General features: G+C 44.3%; 1 protein-coding gene across 1 annotated transcript; it reads left to right on the forward strand.

The window, feature by feature from the left end:
- The first annotated feature begins 1267 nt into the window (after positions 1 to 1267).
- On the forward strand, positions 1268 to 20398 carry LOC142905606 (exosome complex exonuclease RRP44-like). The gene is made up of 3 exons (XM_076052239.1): positions 1268 to 1343; positions 19436 to 19506; positions 20155 to 20398. Exons 1-3 carry the CDS (start codon positions 1310 to 1312, stop codon positions 20377 to 20379), a joined length of 330 nt encoding a protein of 109 aa, XP_075908354.1. The 5' UTR covers positions 1268 to 1309; the 3' UTR covers positions 20380 to 20398.
- Positions 20399 to 23526: the final 3128 nt, after the last annotated feature.

The raw sequence follows: 23526 nt of genomic DNA on the forward strand, positions 1-23526 counted from the left end.
GTCACTTGTTAAGGTAACGAACCCCGGAAACCACGTGGTCCACTGTATCCTCCAGGCCTTATTAGTTACACGACTGTCAAATTTTTACTTTAAACTTTCGTAACTTGCAGGAATTCATAATTTTTGGTTCTTTCGGTAAAGTCACGTAGATAGAAAATAACATTTTAAGTTAAGGCAAAAAACCCAAGAGGTTTCGGTGGCAACACAAGCGGTCTTCATCACGTGTTGCGATCGAAACGTCGTGGGTTTTTTTCTTTTATTTTTATTGTTATTATTTTCTATCTACGTGACTTTACCTGAAAGAACCAAGAATATAGTAAGGATTGTACCCTGGTCGCCACGGATGAAGAGGCCGAGCGGGCTCGGTTCGACTGTTGCCAGGTACCTCCACCACTCAGCTCGCAGCACACACACACACAGTGTCCACTATGTAAAAATCAGGCTAAACTAAACCTTTCTAGAAGTTACTAAAATAATGCTATAAAAACAATGCAACAGTGATCATAAGATGTGATTGAAAGTTAACAATAGCGACATATATAACATATATTACTAAACCTAGCATCCTTCGCTAGCTGTTTGAGTCAATCCATAATAGCAGGAGTAACAATTATGTATGTTGATTAACTGCGAATAACCCAATCAATAACAGATATCCATTGTAATTTACATCAATACATTACCCCCCCCCCCGTCTTCGTATCGGATCTGCTTACAAGCGACAACGTCACATTTATCCCCCGTCTACGTCTATTAAAGACCGAAACAGGGGAAGGATTTCACCACAACTCTGGCTGTCACCTGACTAGGCGGATTGTTGTTGTAGTTACAGGCGAAACGTCACGGTACTTGAATTGTAAATGTTTTGGGTTTACTCTCCAACACACCGATGTGCTGAATTAGTCACTAATTGGCATGTTTTGTTTACGTGACAAACTTGACTAAGATTTACGCGATCTAACCCAAACAAACAAAAACACCCTCTAATCAGTAAATATTTGTATTAATTCCACGAATGGACCTTGGCCTGGGACTGTGCGGATTGAGAAGTTATGGATGCAGCTTCTGTTGGTGCTGCCATCAGAATGACCAACAAATAAATAAATAATACACACGGATTGGTGACTACAGTACTAGACCCCCAGTGCTTTTATATTTAAAAGTGTATGTGCTTTGTGGTTGCTTTATTGCGCATGTTGTTCATACTGTGTAACACTTGTTTGAACGCAGGTGATGGGGTTGTCCATGTTGGGTGTCATTACAGCCAAAAACAAGCAGCAGTACGAAGACCAGGACGCCGTGGCCGACCATGAGGACGGAAATTGGCCTCGCCCGGTCACAACGTACGACAGCAGTACAGGTTTCCCTCCACACATGCACACACCTACGAGTTTCCCACTACAGAGACGAAGATCCCCCATATAGCCTTAACAGACTGTTGTGGCAAGTGCTGTTCGCAAGCACCAATGAAGGTCGGCATGGTATACCAGGGGGTAGGTGGCCAACACCAAACCCGGCCACCTTTGTCTCCCAAGTGGTGACGTATTACACACACCGCTCCAGGTATTCATTTGAGGTTGAATCGACCCAGGACCAGTTCAGATAAATAATCGTTATTGGTGTTGGCCATGAGCGGGACTCCAACTCGCATGTTTGCGGGGTTCGGAGCGTAGCGTACTATCCACTGCGTCACTGCTACCCTCACATAACGCACACAGAAACAACACACAGGGACCCACACGCACGGACACACAGGGGCCTGCTCAACATTGAAATGTGCAGCCCTTGTGTGGCGGCCTGCGTTGAATTTTGGCGTTCATCTCGTCACCCATACAAAAGGTCTCGACACAATCAATGGCAGTCCCCCTTGCCCTGCCTGGCACGCACATCGGGCCAGTCACCCCACGCACAGCGCACACAACGTGCGCGTCGCGTATGCCAAATCAAGAGTCGTCCCCGAGTGTCCGGCAAATTGGACCGACTATCCCGGGCCCCGCGCTTCGGGGGAGGCCCCACGTGTAGACATCAGTGTCACATGTAATGCTTCCGGTTTAGTTTGAAGGCATCGGGGGGGGCCCCACGCACCCCCTATGGACGGCCCTGGTCAAAGCACACGGCAGCGCGGAGCACGCGCGTCACGCGCACGGGCCACGTGCGTCACGGGTACGTGACATCTACAAGGCAAGCACCTGCATCGCGTGGTCATCACTTGTAAGGCATGCCCTTTGTGCATGGGACGTGCGTAGTGTGTGCAACACGTGGCACATGTATGTCACACATGCGCATCGCAACGTGATGTCATGTGTACGTGGACATTTGAATCGCATGTAGCTGTCTGGTGGGCAGGACGGATCTACGCGTGGGCAAGTAAGGGGGTGGCTGAGTAAGACTGATACGGAGACATGTCAAGCCACACACTCACCACACACTCACCGGCACACTCACACACACCACATTCACCGCACACTCACTTACCGGCACACTGACTGCACATTCACACACTCACTGGACCCTCACTGCACACTCACCACGCACTCACCGGCACACTTACTGCACATTCACACACACTCACCGAACACTCACTTACCAACACTCTGACTGCACACTCACACACACCGCACTCACACCGCATTCACACACACTCACACACACTCACACCGCACTCATTCACTCACACACACTCACACACGCACTCACACAAATTTACACACACTCACCGCACACTCACACACAATCACACTCACCGGCACACTCGTGTGCAAGCACACTAGTGAGCTTCCACAAAATGTGCTGCACATTAGTGAGGCCACACACCAGCAGGTTTAGACATCAGTGAGCTTACACACTAGTGTGCACACACACAGTCGTAAGCTTACAGATTAGATAGCGTACACACCAGCTCACCGGTGAGGTGAGCTACACACTGGTGAGTTAACACACCCACCTGTTTACGTGCGCAAAGCTCTTAACCCTAAACCTAACATATCCCAAATGTCATGGCTAAAGTTATTTTACACACGCACGTGCATACACACGCACGTGCATACACGCATGCGCTTATGAAGGCACGCATGCACACATACGTGCACACAATCACACATGCACGCACATGTTTAAACATATACAATTCCATGGCGTTGGACTTGAGACTCCCAGAAGTGGAATCAGGACTCGTGAGTGTGCGATATAGCTCAGTGGGCGTTTCTTGGTAAAATTGAAATAATTAGTTTAGTTTCAGGATGTAGGGTTCTGAAGATATTTCATCTTTCAGTCCTTTCTGACCGTTTGAGTGTGGGTGAGTGAGTGACAACTACTTATGCATTTTTTTTTATTACAAATACAAGCATTTCCAGCTATTGACATGAAATGTATTAACTCTGGAAGATGATGGTGATACAGGTGGTGGGTAGCGGTAGTGTAGCGTTTAGCACGCTGCACTACGAACCCGGCGACCCGAGTTAAATTCTCGCTCATGCCCAACGCTGGTAACGACTCTCTGAACCGGTCATGGACCTCCCCTAGGTCGACTCAGCCTCAAATGAGTACCTGGTGTGGTGTAAACATCACTACTGGGGAGACAAAGGCGGCCGGGCGTGGTGTTGGCCACCCACCCCTCGTGTGCCATGCTGACCTTCACAGGTACTCGCTAACAGCACTTGCCCCAACAGTCTATTCTGGCTATACAGGGAGTCTTTGCTTTGGTGGTGATGATACAGATGGTGATTTATTATACAGATGGTTAGGATGATGATAATGATACATTTGGTGATGATGGTGGTGATGATGGGACTGTAAGAGTCGTCTTTGAAGATATTTACTGTGTAATATTAAGACACACTAATATAAAATGTAATCATTAAAGCACAATATATAACATTTGTAATTTCTGTTGAAAGCATGTGCTTATAATTGTGACGTGTATTTGTACGTGGTTGTGCATGAATGCACGTGTTTTTTATTTTCTGTATTAGGTGCTTGACGACAGCACTTGGCCCAACAGTCTATATTGGTTGTACAGGAAATCTTTGTGTTTTGATTCATGAATGTTCCATTCACGAAATTTAGTGAAAACGAAATTGACAAATTAAGGATACTTTTCGACTTACGAAATAGGATTTCAGCGGAAACAATATATCACATGGCACGCACCATGAGATCATCAAGCAAAAAGCTGTCATCCATCCACGACAGTGTCACGGTATCCCCATAGTGCAAAAGTAACGCCTCGTCACCTCTCCAGTCATTCCAACATGCAGATCTTTTGGTGAGTTCCTTGAAGATGTTAATTATTTTTGTTTTAAATTGATTATTATTCAACCGTTGTAATATTTGTTCTTTATTATTTTTTGCATTGTGAAATGTTGGTGTTTATTTTGGGTTTATAGTAGAAATGACTGTCTGAAACACATCGCAAGTTTTTCGTATTCAATTAATGGGAAAAGCCATTCCGATTTACGATATTTTGTTTTACGTGCGTTTTTCGAAGAACGCATCCCTTTCGTAAGTAGAGGCATACATGTACAGGAATCCATTGCCAACCGCTAATTTACCAACCACGAGATTTTAGTAAACACGGATTGACTACTGGATACCTGTTTACTAACCACGAGCATCTCGCTTTGAGTATTCGCGAGTCGCGCCGAGTCGTGAAATCAAAACAACACGATGTACCTTATGGGGGGGGGGGGTTCTTGTATTTGTTCTTGTATTTGTACGAGCTGTTGTTTGTTTATGTTACTGATGTTTATGGGGAGCGTTAGTGCAGCGGGTTAGCGAGCTGTACTATGAATCCATTAATCCTGGTATAATTCCTGCTCATGGCCAACACCAGTGGCAATTATCTGAACCATTCCTGGACCTACCCTTGGCCTCAAATGAGTACTTGGTGCATTGTGAAAACATCAGCACTGGCAGAGACAAACCCCATATGCTGTGCTGGCCTGCATAAGTGCTCATAACGGCACTTACCCAACAGTCTGTTACATGGGGGGATCTTAGTCTTGGCGTGTAAGTGAGAGTTTGTGGACTTTGCATGTTCTTCTCCTGTTGTGCACGCGTTTTCTCAGGGTTCTCAGCTTTCAAAAAAGAACAACCAATACTAACAGTGAGATTTTACTTGCAAATTACTTAAACAGGGATTACACACCGTGGCAACATCGCCCCCTTCTGTGAAAGCTGGACAGGACCCTCCTGCAAAAGAGTGAGACTTCCCTGAATAAACAAGTGTAGCACGGTAATCTTTGAAATAATAAAATAACTATTCACCCCTAGAGTGGACAGGGTAACGAGGGCGATCCTAGCAAGTGAGGGAGGTGTACTCGGATGGAACGGACGACGGCTCCCAGCCGACCTCTTCGCCTTTGTCGATCTTGTCATCGTTGGAGGCCGGTCTCAGCTCTGCGAGGATCGCCTCAAACGTGGGGCGCTCTAACGGCGCGTGGCTCCAGCAGTGGTGCATCACCTTGCGGCTGTGGGGTGAGGGGAAGGTGCGGTAAGGGTGCGAGGAAGGCGAATCGTGCACAAGCTCGGACTGCGCTTTCACCTCTTCCAGTGCGCGTTCGTTCTTTAGAATGGTTGAATGAGTGCCGATGATGTTAATGACGTCACGGAGGGGGATGAAGGGGGTCAGGTGGCGAGGGGGGTGAGGGGGGGTGTGAGTAGGTAGAGGGTCATGAAGGCATAAAATATGTACAGTATGGATTCACACAGCGGCGTCTAAATGCCACTGCATCTCCATACGTAGTGCAGAAACACTGGTCATGTTTATCTTGTAGAGAGAGAAGAAGTATGTGGGTCTCTACAGTGAGGGAAAAAAGTATTTGATCCCCTGCTGATTTTGGACGTTTGCCCACTGACAAAGAAATGATCAGTCTATGATTTTAGTGGTAGGTTTATTTGAACAGTGAGAGACAGAATAACAACAAAAAAATCCAGAAAAACGCATGTCAAAAATGTTGTAAATTTATTTGCATTTAATGAGGGAAATAAGTATTTGACCCCTCTGCACTTGGTGGCAAAACTCTTGTTGGCAATCACAGAGGTCAGACGTTTCTTGTAGTTGGCCACCAGGTTTGCACACATCTCAGGAGGGATTTTGTCCCACTCCTCTTTGCAGATCTTCTCCAAGTCATTAAGGTTTCGAGGCTGACGTTTGGCAACTCGAACCTTCAGCTCCCTCCACAGATTTTCTATGGGATTAAGGTCTGGAGACTGGCTAGGCCACTCCAGGACCTTAATGTGCTTCTGCTTGAGCCACTCCTTTGTTGCCTTGGCCGTGTGTTTTTGGTTATTGTCATGCTGGAATACCCATCCACGACCCATTTGCAATGCCCTGGCTGAGGGAAGGAGGTTCTCACCCAAGATTTGACGGTACATGGCCCCGTCCATCGTCCCTTTGATGCGGTGAAGTTGTCCTGTCCCCTTAGCAGAAAAACACCCCCAAAGCATAATGTTTCCACCTCCATGCTTGACGGTGGGGATGGTGTTTTTGGGGTCATAGGCAGCATTCCTCCTCCTCCAAACACGGCGAGTTGAATTGATGCCAAAGAGCTCCATTTTGGTCTCATCTGACCACAACACTTTCACCCAGTTGTCCTCTGAATCATTCAGATGTTCATTGGCAGGGAAAAAAGTATTTGATCCCCTGCTGATTTTGTATGTTTGCCCACTGACAAAGAAATGATCAGTCTATATTTTTAATGGTAGGTTTATTTGAACAGTGAGAGACAGAATAACAACAAAAAAATACCGAAAAATGCATGTCAAAAATGTTATAAATTGATTTGCATTTTAATGAGGGAAATAAGTATTTGACCCCCTCTCAATCAGAAAGATTTCTGGCTCCCAGGTGTCTTTTATACAGGTAACGAGCCGAGGTTAGGAGCACACTCTTAAAGGGAGTGCTCCTAATCTCAGCTTGTTACCTGTATAAAAGACACCTGTCCACAGAAGCAATCAATCAGATTCCAAACTCTCCACCATGGCCAAGACCAAAGAGCTCTCCAAGGATGTCAGGGACAAGATTGTAGACCTACACAAGGCTGGAATGGGCTACAAGACCATTGCCAAGCAGCTTGGTGAGAAGGTGACAACAGTTAGTGCGATTATTCGCGAATGGAAGAAACACAAACGAACTGTTAATCTCCCTTGGCATGGGGCTCCATGCAAGATCTCACCTCGTGGAGTTGCAATGATCATGAGAACGGTGAGGAATCAGCCCAGAACTACACGGGAGGATCTTGTTAATGATCTCAAGGCAGCTGGGACCATAGTCACCAAGAAAACAATTGGAATACACTACGCCGTGAAGGACTGAAAGGTTCCCCTGCTCAAGAAAGCACATATACATGCCGGTCTGAAGTTTGCCAATAAACATCTGAATGGTTCAGAGGACAACTGGGTGAAAGTGTTGTGGTCAGATGAGACCAAAATGGAGCTCTTTGGCATCAACTCAACTCGCCGTGTTTGGAGGAGGAGGAATGCTGCCTATGACCCCAAGAACACCATCCCCACCGTCAAGCATGGAGGTGGAAACATTATGCTTTGGGGGTGTTTTTCTGCTAAGGGGACAGGACAACTTCACCGCATCAAAGGGACGATGGACGGGGCCATGTACCGTCAAATCTTGGGTGAGAACCTCCTTCCCTTAGCCAGGGCATTGAAAATGGGTCGTGGATGGGTATTCCAGCATGACAATAACCAAAAACACACGGCCAAGGCAACAAACGAGTGGCTCAAGAAGAAGCACATTAAGGTCCTGGAGTAGCCTAGCCAGTCTCCAGACCTTAATCCCATAAAAAAATCTGTGGAGGGAGCTGAAGGTTCGAGTTGCCAAACGTCAGCCTCGAAACCTTAATGACTAGAGAAGATCTGCAAAGAGGAGTGGGACAAAATCCCTCCTGAGATGTGTGCAAACCTGGTGGCCAACTACAAGAAACATCTGACCTCTGTGATTGCCAACAAGGGTTTTGCCACCAAGTGCAGAGGGGTCAAATACTTATTTCCCTCATTATAATGCAAATCAATTCATAACATTTTTGACATGCATTTTTCTGGATTTTTTTGTTGTTATTCTGTTTCTCACTGTTCAAATAAACATACCATTAAAATTATAGACTGATAATTTCTTTGTCAGTGGGCAAACGTACAAAATCAGCAGGGGATCGAATACTTTTTTTTCCTCATTGTATGTGAGGAGTCTGTGGGTCGCAACAGCACGTACGGCTGGAAGTAGGACATTCCAGACTAAGAGGGTTCATAATGGCCGTGTCAACGAGACTGAACCAGCCAGCACAACTCACTGCCAATAACACATCACGTAATTCACCCTTAAGCAATTGTTCAATCAATTAATTGAATCACTACAATTAAAATCAAAGAATATCCCAGAACAAACACTTCGCACTCTCCTCCGTCAGCCACCTGCATCCACAATAGAAACGCATCAGTCCAGCAGTGGATAAAACCTGGTGTGGGAGGTATGGGGGGGCGGCTTACACTTGCGGTGGACAGCAGGGGGGTGGCTGCATGCAGTAGCCATCGCAGATCAAGCGGTAGAACTTGTCATCGACTGCCATGGGCCAGGGTAAGGGGCCTCTCCTACACCCACACACATCATACACCGAGCGGTACACACGTCACACCAAGGAGCACGCACATCACACCAAGGAGCACGCACATCACACACCGAGCAGCACGCACGTCACACACCGATGAGCACGCACGTCACACACCGAGCAGGTTGCACAGGGCTCCTTTATCAAGACAAACGTGGAGCAGATTACACCTACTACAATACGCCTGTCACAATGCCCCCCTCTCCCCCCCACCCCCCCAGTTTATGGGGGGGCGCAGGCCTCACTCCCCCCTTCCCGTCAGCCCCCCTAATAAATGGTCCGGTTGCATTGTGAATGCACCACTCGAATGACGTGCAGTCCCGTGGCGCACTGTAACGGGCTCGTGATTTACTCAATAAAATTCAACGTAAAAAAATAAAAACGAGCCCAAGACATTATTTAAAATAAAGTATGGCCATCGTGTGTCAGCATCACAGGCGACAATTGTCATGTAAAAAAAAAACTTCACTGCGAATCACTCAATTGGGATTGCTCGCAGCAAACAGCACTTGACCTCCTTACAGGTTAGGTGCTGAATAACCGTGTGTCACACAGAGAACAGTTGCCACTGAGGGTGCCCTTTTCAAATGCTTGAGATGAGATGTGATTATCGCGTGTAAATGTGCACACTAAAATAACCAAAAAATTATAAGCGAACTATTATCGTTTCAGGTGACAGGGTGGTGCACCGGTGATCTTTGACCCTCGCAACAAGAAGGGCCTTGGTTAATTAATTATCCAGTTTGCTCACATAGCTAGAAAACACACAATCACAATGTAACTGGGTATTGGCCAAGCATCCCAATGCTAACGTTACCTGCAAATTACTTCATTGGGATGACACTCGGCAGCAGAGCCGGATGATGGCATTGCTGGCGCGCTATGCCATTGGCAAGCTTAAGAGGCCCCTTCTATGAATGCCTGTATATTTTTGTCAGCAGAATGAAAATAACTGCTTTGGAGAGTCTTTTTTTCTCACCGATCTTTATTTATTAAGCAATTATGTTAAAACTCGAAACCTCATGTCCATTTCTTGTTTCGTATTTAGAGATCCCCCCCCTCTCTTAATGCGAGGCCCTAAGCTGGAAGCGTGGCCGGTGTGAGCTCGCGTGTGATGAATCACACGTATAATTGTGCACTCTAATTTTCTATGGGTGGCCAGGAGAATTTATTATTATTTAAGTGAATGCAATGGTGATCAGGGGATTGGATCCAGAGCCCCTCGTACACAGTAGAGTACAAGGGAACGCCCACAATACAGATTTGAGCTGACCTGCGGATTGAGAAATTGAACTGTTTTGTGACGTGGAGGGTGTTTCTGAATGCTATTGTGACCGACCCGTCCCGACGGGAGGAGAGGGGACAGGGTGGACGGGCTGCATGAGCTTACTCTCCGGCACTGCACAGCACAACATCGCCTCCCTACTGCAAAAATACTCGGCAGGACCCTCCTGAAAATGAAAGTCTTCGGAATCAGTGAGGCCTGTCCTTGGGAGGACAGGCGTAGTCTTGGTCGTCACAAGCGAACATTTGTTTCTCCACATTAATTTGTATCCCCGGGTTACCATCAGGGCTGGGCGCTGCAAGCTTAGCTTCTGAGATCTGATGAGACTGGCCGTTTTTTAAAAGGTAATTTCGGCATCTGGAGCCCAAGCATGCAACAACTTTATGCAACTTCTTGGTTATTTTGGTAAAGTCACGTAGAATGGAAATAAAATAATAAAACATAATAAAAAATAAAATTCTCACGACAATTCTGCCAAAACACAAGTAACCTTCTTCAGGTGAAGGAACAGAACTGTCGGGACGACAGCGCTTCAATAACTGCTGCTAAGATTCGCAGCATCTTTTAAGCTAGGTGGGAGAGGTAAAGTGCCTTGACAAAGGAGTTTACATATCAAACAGGAGAATTTAGCATTGAAATCGCTGTGTTAAAGTGTTGGATCAGCAGGGTGTTAAAGTCAGAAATAAGCATGTAACTGGGAGATTAGCATGATGTTAATGTGAGGGATTAGCATGTGACTGGTCACGGAAATAGCTATGTTAAAGTCAAAGTTTACATCTCAACAGAGGCGTTTAGTATATGGACGCTAAAGGACTGCAGCTACCCAACTATCATACAATAAACCGATGTGAAAAAAACTAAGTATAAACTACATCATTGTTATCAATAAACTCTATATGCTCTCCAATCAGCAGAGCGCTTCAATGAACGCTGCTAAGATTCGCAGCGTCTTTTAGGCTAGGTGGGAGAGGTAAAGCGCCTTGACAAAGGAGTTTACATATCAAACAGGATAATTTAGCATTGAAATAGCTGTGTTAAAGTGTTGGATCAGCAGGGTGTTAAAGTCAGAAATTAGCATGTAACTGGGAGATTAGCATGATGTTAATGTGAGGGATTAGCATGCGACTGGTCACGGAAATAGCTATGTTAAAGTTTCCATCTCAACAGAGGCATTTAGTATATGGACGCTAAAGGACTGCAACTACCCAACTATTATACAATTAACCGATGTGAAAAAAAACTAAGTATAAACTACATCAATATAATAAATGTACTCAATATGTTCTTCAATATGTTGAGCTATAAACATAAAGTAACTGTGTATACACTACACTATATAATGAATACCATATAGTAAACGAATTAATAAAACTAAAATATAAACTACATCAATGTTATTAATAAACTCTATATACTCTCCAATCAGCTGAGCTACTAACAATAACTCATTATACATTACAATGCCATATGGCGAAAAAATCGGTGGCGGTTTTTTCCTTCTTTCCAACGTTAGCACCACGGAGAGCGACGAGCCTCGTTCAGACGGACGAGTCCATCCATGCTCGGAACGGAGGAGGGGGGAGAAACAGCCACGATGTGCTGCTCTGTCCTGTGTTGCGTTACCACCATGCCATAAACTAGACTACTATACATTGTAACGTTATACCTTCCAATCTAAACTGCATTGTATAATATCGTATACACAGCCCAATGTAAGATCGAACATTATGCAGTATATTTATATGTCTTCAACTAAATTTTTTCATACATTACACGACTATACACCGTAATATACACTACCATAGACAAACCCACCCTTGAATTACACAATGCGTTACTTTACACTACCCTATACTTTAGACTGTAAAATGTTAGACTTGTAATATTACACTATGTATTATTCTACCAACCCTACTGTATACCACACTGCTGTATATTCACAATACAATTACGATACAATATATTGCCTTATGAATTATGTTAAACATTACAATGTTATACTATTTATTATTATAACATGCTATAAACCATACCATTGACCGTCGTGTGAAGAGGCAGTGCCAGCGAATGGACTGCAGTCTGAATGTCACCATAAAATACAATCAATTAAGAACTGAAATTGTTTATAACGTCTTTCCAATGAAATTTTCTTTTAAAGCTTTCGTGACTGCAGTAATTCATATTCTTAGTTCTTTCGGTAAAGTCACGTTGAAGGGAAACAACAAAATAATAAAATATATATAAAACAATAAAAATTCTCACGACGTTTCGACCATAACACAAACCAATTCCTCGACCACATCAATTCCATACACCCAGCCATCAGATTCACCATGGAGGTCGAAAAAGATGGCAAGCTACCCTTTTTGGATGTCCTAATTAAAAGGAGACCTGATGGTTCAATGAGCCACTCTGTCGACAGGAAAGCTACGCATACGAATGCTTACTTAAAACCGGATTCCCACCACCATCCATGCCAGAAGAACTCCCTCATCAAGACTCTATACCATAGTGCCCAATGCATTTCCGACCAGGAACACATTGCCAGTGAACTTAAGCACGTACACCAAGCTCTCAAGGCTAATGGTTACTCCGACTACACAATCCGCAAAGCCATCACTCCAGCCATGAAGAAGGATCCTCTTGAGGAGCCATTCAAAACCATCACCTTACCCTACATTGCGGGGGTCACAAAAAAGATCTCCAAAATCCTGAATAAACACAAGATCCAAGTCCGATTCAACACAGTACATAAAATCCGTGATCTGGTTTCGTCTGTAAAAGATGTGGCTCCAGACATACAGTATCCAGGCATCTACAAACTAAGTTGCCTCTGTGGTAGCAGTTACATTGGAGAAACCAAACGACATATCTGGGACCACATCCGTGAACATAAAGCAGACTTGAAACACGGTAGGACGAGCACCTCAGCCGTGGCAGATCACTGTTATAATTCAGTGGGCTCACATGACATTGACTTCTCCAAGACGGACATTCTCTGCAAGCCATCCGGCTACCATGAGAGATTCGTTCATGAGGCCATCCACATATACAAACACAGAAACAATTTCAACCGAGAAGATGGATTCTGGCTTAGTAACCATTGGAAAGACGTTATAAACCATTTTGGTACTTAATTGATTGTATTTTATGGTGACTTTCAGATCGCAGTCCATTCGCTGCCACTGCCTCTTAATACCTTTCACACGACAGTCAATGGTATGGTTTATAGCAGGGGTGTCCAAACTTTTTTTCCCGAGGGCCACATACAGAAAAATATACGAAGGATTGGGCCACTCATTAGACGTGAGGTATACTGCCTCACTTCTCATGCACTAATATTGTCAAAATCAATCAAATGCAGGTAAATTACGTTTGATTATTGAACATGTTTGAAGAAAAAAAGCCTCCATCATAGCTCTTCATTAGTAGATTTAAATTTTATTTTTTACAAAAAGGTTGGCAGGTAATTCTCTCAGTGACAGCCTCAGATTGGTTCTTAGGGTGCTGATCCCCCTTCATTGTCCACATGAAGGGAGAGCCAAGAAGACAAATAGGGGATGTGGATATTTCAAGCTTATTACACAAATACGTTATTGGGCTTGTTAACACATCAACTAACGTTTGTTAAAAAAATTGTCATCAACTTTAATTGACTGAATTTATGAAGTAATTGGGCTTATTAACAAATGAAAACGGTGTGTATATTTTTAACTCACCTGTAATGGAAATAATGTTACGCTCAGTGGGAGCAGTGATGCTGTGCTTTGGTCTGAAGGATAGCTGGCAGGTCAGGAGTAAGTTTGGTGGTTGAGATGCGAAGGACGTCACGGAGATGGCTGTCGGTCGTTCTGGTTCTCAGCCTGCTTTTGTTCAGCGTTAACAGAGAGAATGTCTGCTCACATATGTATGTTGAGCCGAACAGACTCATCATTCGTTTTGCATGGCGTCTCGTCAGAGGAAACTTGGCCTTTTCCAACCTCCGGTAGAAGTCAGGTAGGGAGAGAAGCTGATGCTGATTCTTCAGAGAATCATCACACTGAATTTCGATCAGTTCTAATTGCAGACTCTCCTCCACTTCTTTTGCATCCATTGAAAACGGAGCCGCAAACAGTGTGATTTCCTTCTCAATGACAGAAAAATCTTGGAAGCGCTGACTGAATTCTGTCATGAGAGATGTGGTCACAGACACATATTCTCCCATTTTTGCAGAGAGCTTGGCATTTGGAAATGCGCATTGATTTCGGTCAGCGTGGGGAAGTGCGCTACATTGAAGTTGCGCAGTTGTGACTCGAAGAGACGGAGCTTCGCACGGAATGCTTTCATGTGCACATACAGCTGTGGTACCAGCTGCTCTTTGCCTTGTAGTCTCTTGTTCGGGGTGTTGAGATGATCAGTGAGATCAACTAAAAAAGCCAGGCCTGCCAACCATAAAGGGTCACTGATCTCATGGAGAGGTCTGCCCTTTTCTTTCAAAAACTTGTCGATATATGATCTCAGGGAATAAAACCACTGCAGCACGGAGCCGCGACTGAGCCAGCGCACTTGAGAATGGTAGAGTAGGTCCCCGTATTCAGCATCGACATCAGAGAGGAACGCTTGCAATTCTCTGTGGTAAAGCCCTCGGGCCATAATTTTTTTTGACATTTTTCACAACTGTGTTCATCACATCGCCAAGCTGGATTATCTTGGCACAGAGGGCTTCTTGGTAGATGATACAGTGCATTTTAACAGTCTCACCTCCGCTCTCCTGCACCTTGGCACTCACCATAGAAGCCATTCCTTTGCGCTCGCCTGTCATTGCTGGAGCCCCATCCGTTGTAATTCCACACAGCTTGTCCCATTTAAGTCCAGCCTGGTTAATTGAATCTGACACAGCTTCAAACATGTCCTTCCCAGTTGTTGTCCCCTTTAGACTCTGAAGATCAAGCAGTTCCTCCATAATGCAAAAATTCTCATCAACTCCCCGCAAAAAAATTAACAGCCGTGCAGTGTCCGTGGCATCTGTGCTCTCATCACATGCAATCGAGTAAAAATCGAAAGCACAAGCTTTATCTGACACTTGCTGTTTTAAGTTAGCCGACAAGTCTTCAATTCGCCGCACAACCTTATTTCTGGACAACACTAACATCGTTAAAATCCTGCAATTTCTCCAGGCACATTCCCACGACTTTAGTGAGGCACTGTTTGATGAAGTCACCGTCTGAGAAAGGTTTCCCGTGTAGGGCAATGAGTTGAGTTACTTCATTGCTGGCTATTGTTGCATTTTCTTGAGCTTTGTTAGCACGGAAAAAAAAACCCTGCTGCTGCGTTAGCAGGCTAGCTTGCCATTTGCTTTACCTTCTCTCTCCGCTCGGCGCCCGTGTAGGACGTGAAGGTCTGATGTTTCGTTTCATAATGCCGTCGTACATTGTACTCTTTCATCACGGCAACACTCTCATTACAAATCAAACAAACACACTTCCCCTTGGTTTCAATGAAAAAAAAATCATTTTTCCACCGAGTCTGAAATTTTCTGCACTCGCTTGCAATCTTGCGTCTCTTCGGTTCCGGCATTTCTGGTGACCCTGAGCAAATGTTTTCTTCGATTGCTTGCTTTGTGGAGACGCTGCCTTGTTCAAGACAATAGCGCCATCTAGTGCTTAAATTAAGAAATGCGATACAGTGGGCCATAGTCCATTATATTTTTAAACTTTGATACGGGCCAATTAAAAATGGATGGCGGGCCGCAGTTGGCCCGCGGGCCGTAGTTTGGACACCCCTGGTTTATAGCATGTTATATAATAATAAATAGTATAACATTGTAATGTTTAACATAATTCATAAGGCAATATATAGTATTGTAATTTTATAGTGAATATATGTGTGGTATACAGTAGGGTTGGTAGAATAATACATAGTGTAATATTACAAGTCTAATATTTTACAGTCTAAAGTATAGGGTAGTCTAAAGTAACTCATTGTATAATTCAAGGGTGGGTTTGTCTGTGGTAGTGTATATTACGGTGTATAGTTGTGTAATGTAGGAAAAAGTTTATTTGGAGACATATCAATATAATGCATAATGTTAGAGCTTACATTGGGCTGTGTATACGATATTATACAATGTAGTTTAGATTGGAAGCTATAACGTTACAATGTATAGTAGTCTAGTTTATGGCATGGTTGTAATGCAACACAGGACAGAGCAGCACATCGTGGCTGTTTCTCCCCCCTCCTCCGTTCCGAGCATGGATGGACTCGTCAGTCTGAACGAGGCTCGTCGCTCTCCGTGGTGCTAACGTTGGAAAGAAGGAAAAAACCGCCACCCATTTTTTTCGCCATATGGCATTGTAATGTATAACGACTTATTGTTAGTAGCTCAGCTGATGGAGAGTATATAGAGTTTATTGATAACATTGATGTAGTTTGTATTTTAGTTTTTTTATTAGTTTACTATATGGTATTCATTAGATAGTGTAGTGTATACCCAGTTACTTTATGTTTATAGCTCAATTTATTGAAGAATATATTGAGTACATTTATTATATTGATGAAGTTTCTACTTAGTTTTTTTTCACATCTGTTTATTGTATGATAGTTGGGTAGCTGCAGTCCTTTAGCGTCCATATACTAAACGCCTCTGTTGAGATGTAAACTTTGACTTTAACATAGCTATTTCCGTGACCAGTCACATGCTAATCCCTCACATTAACATCATCCTAATCTCCCAGTTACATGCTAATTTCTGACTTTAACACCCTGCTGATCCAACACTTTAACGCAGCTATTTCAATGCTAAATTATCCTGTTTGATATGTAAACTCCTTTGTCAAGGCGCTTTACCTCTCCCACCTAGTTTAAACGACACTGCGAATCTTAGCAGCAGTCATTGAAGTGCTGTCGTCCCGACAGTTCTGTTCCTTCACCTGAAGAAGGCTACTTGTGTTGTGGCCGAAACGTCGTGAAAATTTAATTTTTTATTACGTTTTATTCTTTTTTATTTTATTTCCATTCTACGTTACTTTACCGAAAGAACCAAGAAGATGAATCCCTGCAGTCACGAAAGCTTTAAATCTGAACTTTACGCAATTAAAAATCATAGTGTAAGATAAGACTACAATCGTTGTCTGCTGTGAGGATCTTCTGTACTCAGGGCCCCGAATGTTTGTGGCAAGTGAAAGTTTGTCTGAGCAAAATATAACATTTCTCACAGTAGCATACTGTATGACCACACGTCGCTCTGCACCTTGTAGAGCCCATGGAACATGCTTTCTGAAGACATACACTTTACAGGCAGAGGCACCTAATGGACATGACCGCATGGCCACAAGCACAACAACAATACGTTCAGTAAATTCAGTTCAGGGCGATGCTTCGCGATTCGTCATACGTTTTTTGCGTGAGGCCACATATTCATCTGGCCAAATTAGCGTCATCTAGCCCTCCACTACCCTGAAGGGTTAAATGTGTAGTGACATCACGGGATGTCACTGTGTAGTGCCGGCCCTAGAGAGGCACGGCGTGCGGTGTATTGACATCGCGGATACCACTATGGTGTGGGTGTAGTACTGGCCCTAGAGGGGCTCGGTCAGCGCTGATTGATCAGCTGGATGGCATCACGCTTGGCGTGCAGTGCCAGCCCGACAGGATAGGGTGTGGGAATGCCGGCCGTATGAAAGGGGTTACAAAAGGCCATGGCACTCTGGTTGACCCGAGAGGACACGTGACCGGTTAAGTCTACAAAGGGGCCCCAAGTGGGGGCTAGGGGTGGTCACGTGGTCGGGGTCCAGATCCTGCTGCTCGAGGATTCTAGAAGGTGGTCGTGGCCAAGGGCGGAGCCAGCCACGCCACAGAGAATATAAGCCGGGTCCCCCAGAGGGACCGGCGTTGTTGTTCATCTTGAAGAAACCTTTGTCTGCGTCTACGTTCTACCGAGTCTCCAACACGTGGACCTGGACCCGAGCTGTGGTCCCGGTCTGTCGTAGCTAGTCATGTTGTAATTAGTGTAGTTAGCCTGGTGGTCACCACCACAGGTTATTCTGGGCCAGAGTTACCCCGTGTACCACATGGTGGGGGGGGAGGAGGAAGGCGATTTGTGAAATTGCCCCATATTTTAAACTATCGGCAGAGCAGAGAGATTGAATCCAATTACCGACCTCTAGATTGCAAGTCTAGGGTGGGGGGGCCATTGCACCACCATGTGTGGCAGCACCCCCCACTCTTTTTTTTCTTAGGGCCTGTGCAAAATAAAATAAAAACATTGAGTACAATTAAAGTGATGGGCCTTCTATCCCGATGATGGTGATGACATTGGCGATACTGATAATGATGCTGATGATGCTAAGTAAGGTTAGGACTCACATTGCCCTTCAGGTATTTGGGGTCAGTGTGGACGTCCCGTTCCAGCCCAAAGTCGCAAATTTTGGTGATGTGTCGATGCGTTACCAGCAATTTCCTCGCAGCCAGGTCCCCTGTTGTATCTATGTTCCCCCCTACTTGGGTGTCTGTATATACATCTGGGGTTATGTGTTTCCTCTCTCTCGTAAATTTAGCTCTTCTGTACCTGATGATGGCTGCTTGTGTTGCAACCGAAACGTCGTACGCCATTTAGTTTTTTTATTATTTCTTATTTATACGTGACTTTACCGAAAAAAACTAAGAGTAATTCCTGCAGTCACGAAAGCTTCGAATCAAGTCTGAACTACCTCTACGGGGAGGTATGAGGTTTGTGTCTTTGTGTTGTCTCTGCTTGTGTATCTGCCTTTGTTTCTTGGCTTGGATTTGTGTCTCTGTGCTGTCTCTGCCTGTGTGTGGGCCTTGGTGTTTTCGAGTGTGTGCTGCTGCACCCCCTTTGCTCCATGCATACCTCATGCTAAATTGTCCCATTGTCTCTCAGCCTTACCTTCTCTGCCTATTTAAGGCGACTTCACTGTGTGCGTGTCTGTGCTGGTTCGCTCTACTTGGATGTCTATGTGTGTGTGCGCGGTCTGTATTTTAAATTTCATACTTAACTTGCAATTTAGCAATCTTTGAAATAGCGTAATCAACCAGACTATGCGTTAATTGTGTTTTGACCGACCGTCTGTGTTGCTTTATATGGTTTCCAAATGTTGCTAAACCCTGTTTGTTTGGTATGCTTCTCTCTCTGTGTCCCCTGTTGTATCTGTGTTAGTTCCACCCTACTTGTGTCTGTATATACATCTGGGGTTATGTTTCCTCTCTCTCGTAAATTTAGTTCTTCTGTACCTGATGATGGCTGCTTGTGTTGCAACCGAAACGTCGTACGCTATTATGTTATTTTATTATTTCTTATTTTTACGTGACTTTACCGAAAAAAACAAAGAGTAATTCCTGCAGTCACGAAAGCTTTGAATCAAGTCTGTAGTGCCTCTTGTTAAACAGTGCTTCAGTTAAACAGGAATATTAATAAATCTAGCAGCCATGACTTGAAAAGTAACAAATTTACATTTTGGGTGGCACTCTAAATCGTCCGGTAAATCGTGTCGCCAATTATAATGTCTGCGTTTATCTGCGCGTGTCTGTGTACCCCCAGTGGAGGAATACGTGCGCCGCTTGCTGGACAACCCTGAGTTGATTGACCGTCTGGCACTGGCCACGGAGCAGGTGAGACTCCGTATGCGTGCATCAGCTCTGCCCCCCCTCATATTTTTGGTGCGGGCCTGTACCCTTGTCCGACCCCTCACTTCCGCGTTGCATCCAGCTGCCTCACTGAAGAAAGGGACACTTGCCTTGCGCTGAGTACGACGTTTCGCTGGTTGTAATCGCCAGGGAAACGATATACTCGATTTGTAAGTGTTGTGGGTTTACTCTCCAATACACTGGCGTGCTGCAGTAGTAACTAATTGACACGTTTTGTTTTACGTAGCAAACCTTACTAATTGGCTGTACCGGGTTAACTACACACATTTACGCGCTCTTACCCAAAAAACCTTTATTATGGATAATATTGGTCGCGAAAGAATACGTGTTAAACAGCTCCCTTTTAGAACGTTTCATCCTCACCAGCAATGGTCAATCAATCAAATAAATCCTAGATTTATAACGTGGCATATTTAGCAAAAAGCAGAGACGGAAGGGTGAAACTCTAGAGGTAGCTCTATGATATCCGCTTTTGTGGAACGTTCTCTAACACGGATGGCCGTACTGCTCTGAGATAAATCAGACTGGATCCTTCGTCTCGTTACGTGATGGCGGTTGCAAAATTGTTGTTGACGCGTGCATGTGCCGTGCGTGTGCTGTGTACGTGTGCAGGATGTGGTGGAGTCCCGGGTAATCTTCCCCGAACATCTCCCGCTGTCCCAGCTGCAGCAAGGTGTGCGCTCCGGCCGGTTTGTCCAGGGAACCTTCCTTGCGAGTCGTGAGAATTACCTGGAGGGGACTCTGAGGGTGCGAGGGGACGGTGACAGTGATAAAGAGGTACACGTTTCACAAGCCTGCGTCTGGAAGGAACAATGCTGTTCGATCGTATCTGTGTGAGTTTTAAAAACAAATTTATAATGAAGCAGTGGCATAGCCTTCTTGGCATGAGCAGTAGCTCTTAACCTTTACTGCAAGGCTGCAGTAAAGGTTAAGAGCTACTGGGCTAAAATATTTGTATTTTGAACGTCTTTTGCACCCTACGTAGGTGTCGTAGCCTGGCTCCTGCCCCCCCGGCCTGTGGGTCCTGGTGCAGTTGCACTGCCTGCACACTCGATAGCTACGCCACCACAACCACAGTATATACGTTAATTGTGACTACTTTAATAATAGGGTTTTTCCCTTTTTTTCTGGCAACAAAACTGAAACCTTTTACAAGGAATCATGTGTGCATTAACCACAATACTTGTGGTCAAAATGCAAACAAAAAACACTCTATGATAATATATACATTGTCCTTGAGACTGATTGGTCCACACCAGGGACGGCTTTCTTTTGAGCCTCGACCCAATTGGTGCGAGACCAGAGGACGCCAAAAGGCGTACGCATATATTGCAAATATTATCAGTGTGTTTTTGTTTGCATTTTCACCACAAGTATTGTGGTTAATGCACACATGATTCCTCGTAAAAGGTTTCAGTTTTGTTGCCAGAAAAAAGGGGAAAATCCTATTATATTTTGGTACTGGCAAAGGAGGTCTAATGATGGTTGTGACTACTTTGTTAACAAAATGAATGGTTCTAGATTTAAAGCTTTCGTGACTGCTAGGATCCATACTCTTTGGTTCTATTGGGTAAAGTCACGTAGGTGAAAATAAAATAACAAAAAATCACGACGTTTCGGCCACAACACAAGCGGCCTTCATCAGGTGAAGGGACGAGCCTGTCTGGAGAACAGCGCTGGAGTGGAAGAAGCCACGCTTAGATCACGACATTTAAGCTGTGTGAGAAGAAGAAAAAGACCACGCGCTTTGACAAAGGAATTAGCATATAATTTAGCATTGAAATGGCTCATTCAAATAGCTAAGTTAAAGTATACACATCCGCAGAGGTGCCCGTTGACAAAGGAATTAGCATCGAATTTAGCATTGAAATAGCTGAGTGATTAGCTAGTAACTGGTCACAGAAATAGCTATGTTAAAGTTAGAGTATATACATTCACCGAGGCACCTAGTACTCATCAAACAGGATAATTTAGCGAAACACAACCACGCTCAGACATCGGACCTGTGTGCGAGCCTACAAGGTGTTCTGACAAAGAGATTAGCATAAAAATTAGCATTTGATTGGCGGATTTTAGGAAAGAGGTGGTGTACGTGCCGGTGGACTTGCAGTTTGGCGCGGGGGGGGGGGAAGGGGGGAGGGGGATGTTCTGTTTGAGAGGAGACCTGATGGCTCATTGGGGCATTCTGTCTACAGGAAACCCACCCACACAGATTCCTACTTGAAACCTGATTCCCACCACCACCCAGCCCAAAAGAATTCTCTCATCAAAACTTTATTCCATAGGGCTCATTGCATTTCGGACCAACACCACCTGACCAATGCATTAAAACATGTACACCTGGCCCTCAAAAGGAATGGTTACTCTGACCGTACCATCCGCCAAGCTGTCTCTCCCTCCATACAGAAACAACCACTTGATACTCCGGTCAAACCATCACACTTCCATATATCGCAGGCGTTACTAAAAAGATTTCCAAAATTCTAAACAAACACAAGATCCAGGTCCGGTTCAATACAGTACACAAAATTCGTGATCTTAATTAATTGTATTTTTACGATGACTTTTTTCGATTTAAAGCTTTCGTGACTGCAATGATTCATCTTCTTTGGTTCTTTCGGTAAAGTCACGTAGAATGATAATAAAATAATAAATTGATAAAATAAAATAACACAATAATATTCTCGAGACTGTCCTGTCTGGTAGGACAGTCTCGCCCCCTTCACCTGATGAAGGCCGCTTGTGTTGTGGCCGAAACGTCGTGAGAATATTATTGTGTTATTTTATTTTATCAATTTATTATTTTATTATCATTCTACGTGACTTTACCGAAAGAACCAAAGAAGATTTTACGATGACCTTCAGACCGCAGCTCTTTCGCCAGCATTGCCTCTTAATACCTCTCACACCACGGTTAATGGTATGGTTTTACAACATGGAGTATACTAGGGCCTCGCAGCTGTCTCCCCCTCCTCTGTTCCGACCATGGACGAACTCGTCCGTCTGAACGGGGCCCGTAGCTATCCGTGGTGCTAAAGTTGAGGGTAAGAATCCACCCATTTTTTCGCCATATAGCATTGTGATATATAACGACTTATTGTTGGTAGCTTAGCTGATTGGAGAATATAGAGTTTATTGATAACATTAAGGTAATTTATATTTTAGTTTTTATTGGTTCACTATATAGTACTGTGAATAGCTCAGATGTGTAGGCCTTGACTTCAACATAGTCATTTCTGTGACCAGTCACTAGCCAATCACTCAGTTATTTCAATGCTAAATTCGCCTAGTTATTTCAATGCTAAATTCTCCTGTTTGATTTGTACTAAGTGCCTCGGTGAATGTGTATGGTCTGACTTTAACGTAGCTATTTCTGTGAGCAGTTACAAGCTAATCACTCAGCTATTTCAATGCTAAATTCTATGCTAATTCCATTGTCAAGGGGTGCCTCTGCGGATGTGTATGCTTTAACTTAGCTATTGCAATGCTAAATTCTATGCTAATTCCATTGTCAAGGGGTGCCTCTGCGGATGTGTATGCTTTAACTTTTAACATAACTATTTCTGTGACCAGTCACAAGCTAATCATTCAGCCATTTCAATGCTAAACTATATGCTAATTCCTTTGTCAAGGCACTTTGTTCCTCTCACACAGCTTAAAGGCCGTGATCTGAACGTGGCTCTTTCACTCCAGCGCTGTCCTACCAGACAGTCTCGTTCCTTCACCTGATGAAGGCCGCTTGTGTTGTGGCCGAAACGTCGTGAGAATATTATTGTGTTATTTTATCAATTTATTATTTTATTCTCATTCTATGTGACTTTACCGAAAGAACCAAAGAAGCTGATCCCATCCGTGAAGGATGTCATTCCTGATTTACAGTACCCCGGGGTTTACAAATTGAGTTGTACCTGCGGTGATTGCTACATCGGTGAGACAAGGCGACATGTCTCTGACCGAATTCGCGAGCACAAAGCAGATTTGAAA

Source organism: Petromyzon marinus, chromosome 55, assembly GCF_048934315.1.
Source record: "Petromyzon marinus isolate PM22_M1 ecotype Great Lakes invasive population chromosome 55, UKy_Petmar_22M1.pri1.0, whole genome shotgun sequence".
Taxonomy (NCBI): domain Eukaryota; kingdom Metazoa; phylum Chordata; class Hyperoartia; order Petromyzontiformes; family Petromyzontidae; genus Petromyzon; species Petromyzon marinus.

Bases quoted from the DNA above. Each gene is read 5' to 3' on its own strand.
- LOC142905606 (XM_076052239.1), top strand. From the start codon at position 1,310: ATGAGGACGGAAATTGGCCTCGCCCGGTCACAAC. The intron at 1,344-19,435 runs GTACGACAGCAG...GTGTACCCCCAG, and splicing joins TGGCCTCGCCCGGTCACAAC to TGGAGGAATACGTGCGCCGC. The intron at 19,507-20,154 runs GTGAGACTCCGT...GTACGTGTGCAG, and splicing joins TGGCACTGGCCACGGAGCAG to GATGTGGTGGAGTCCCGGGT.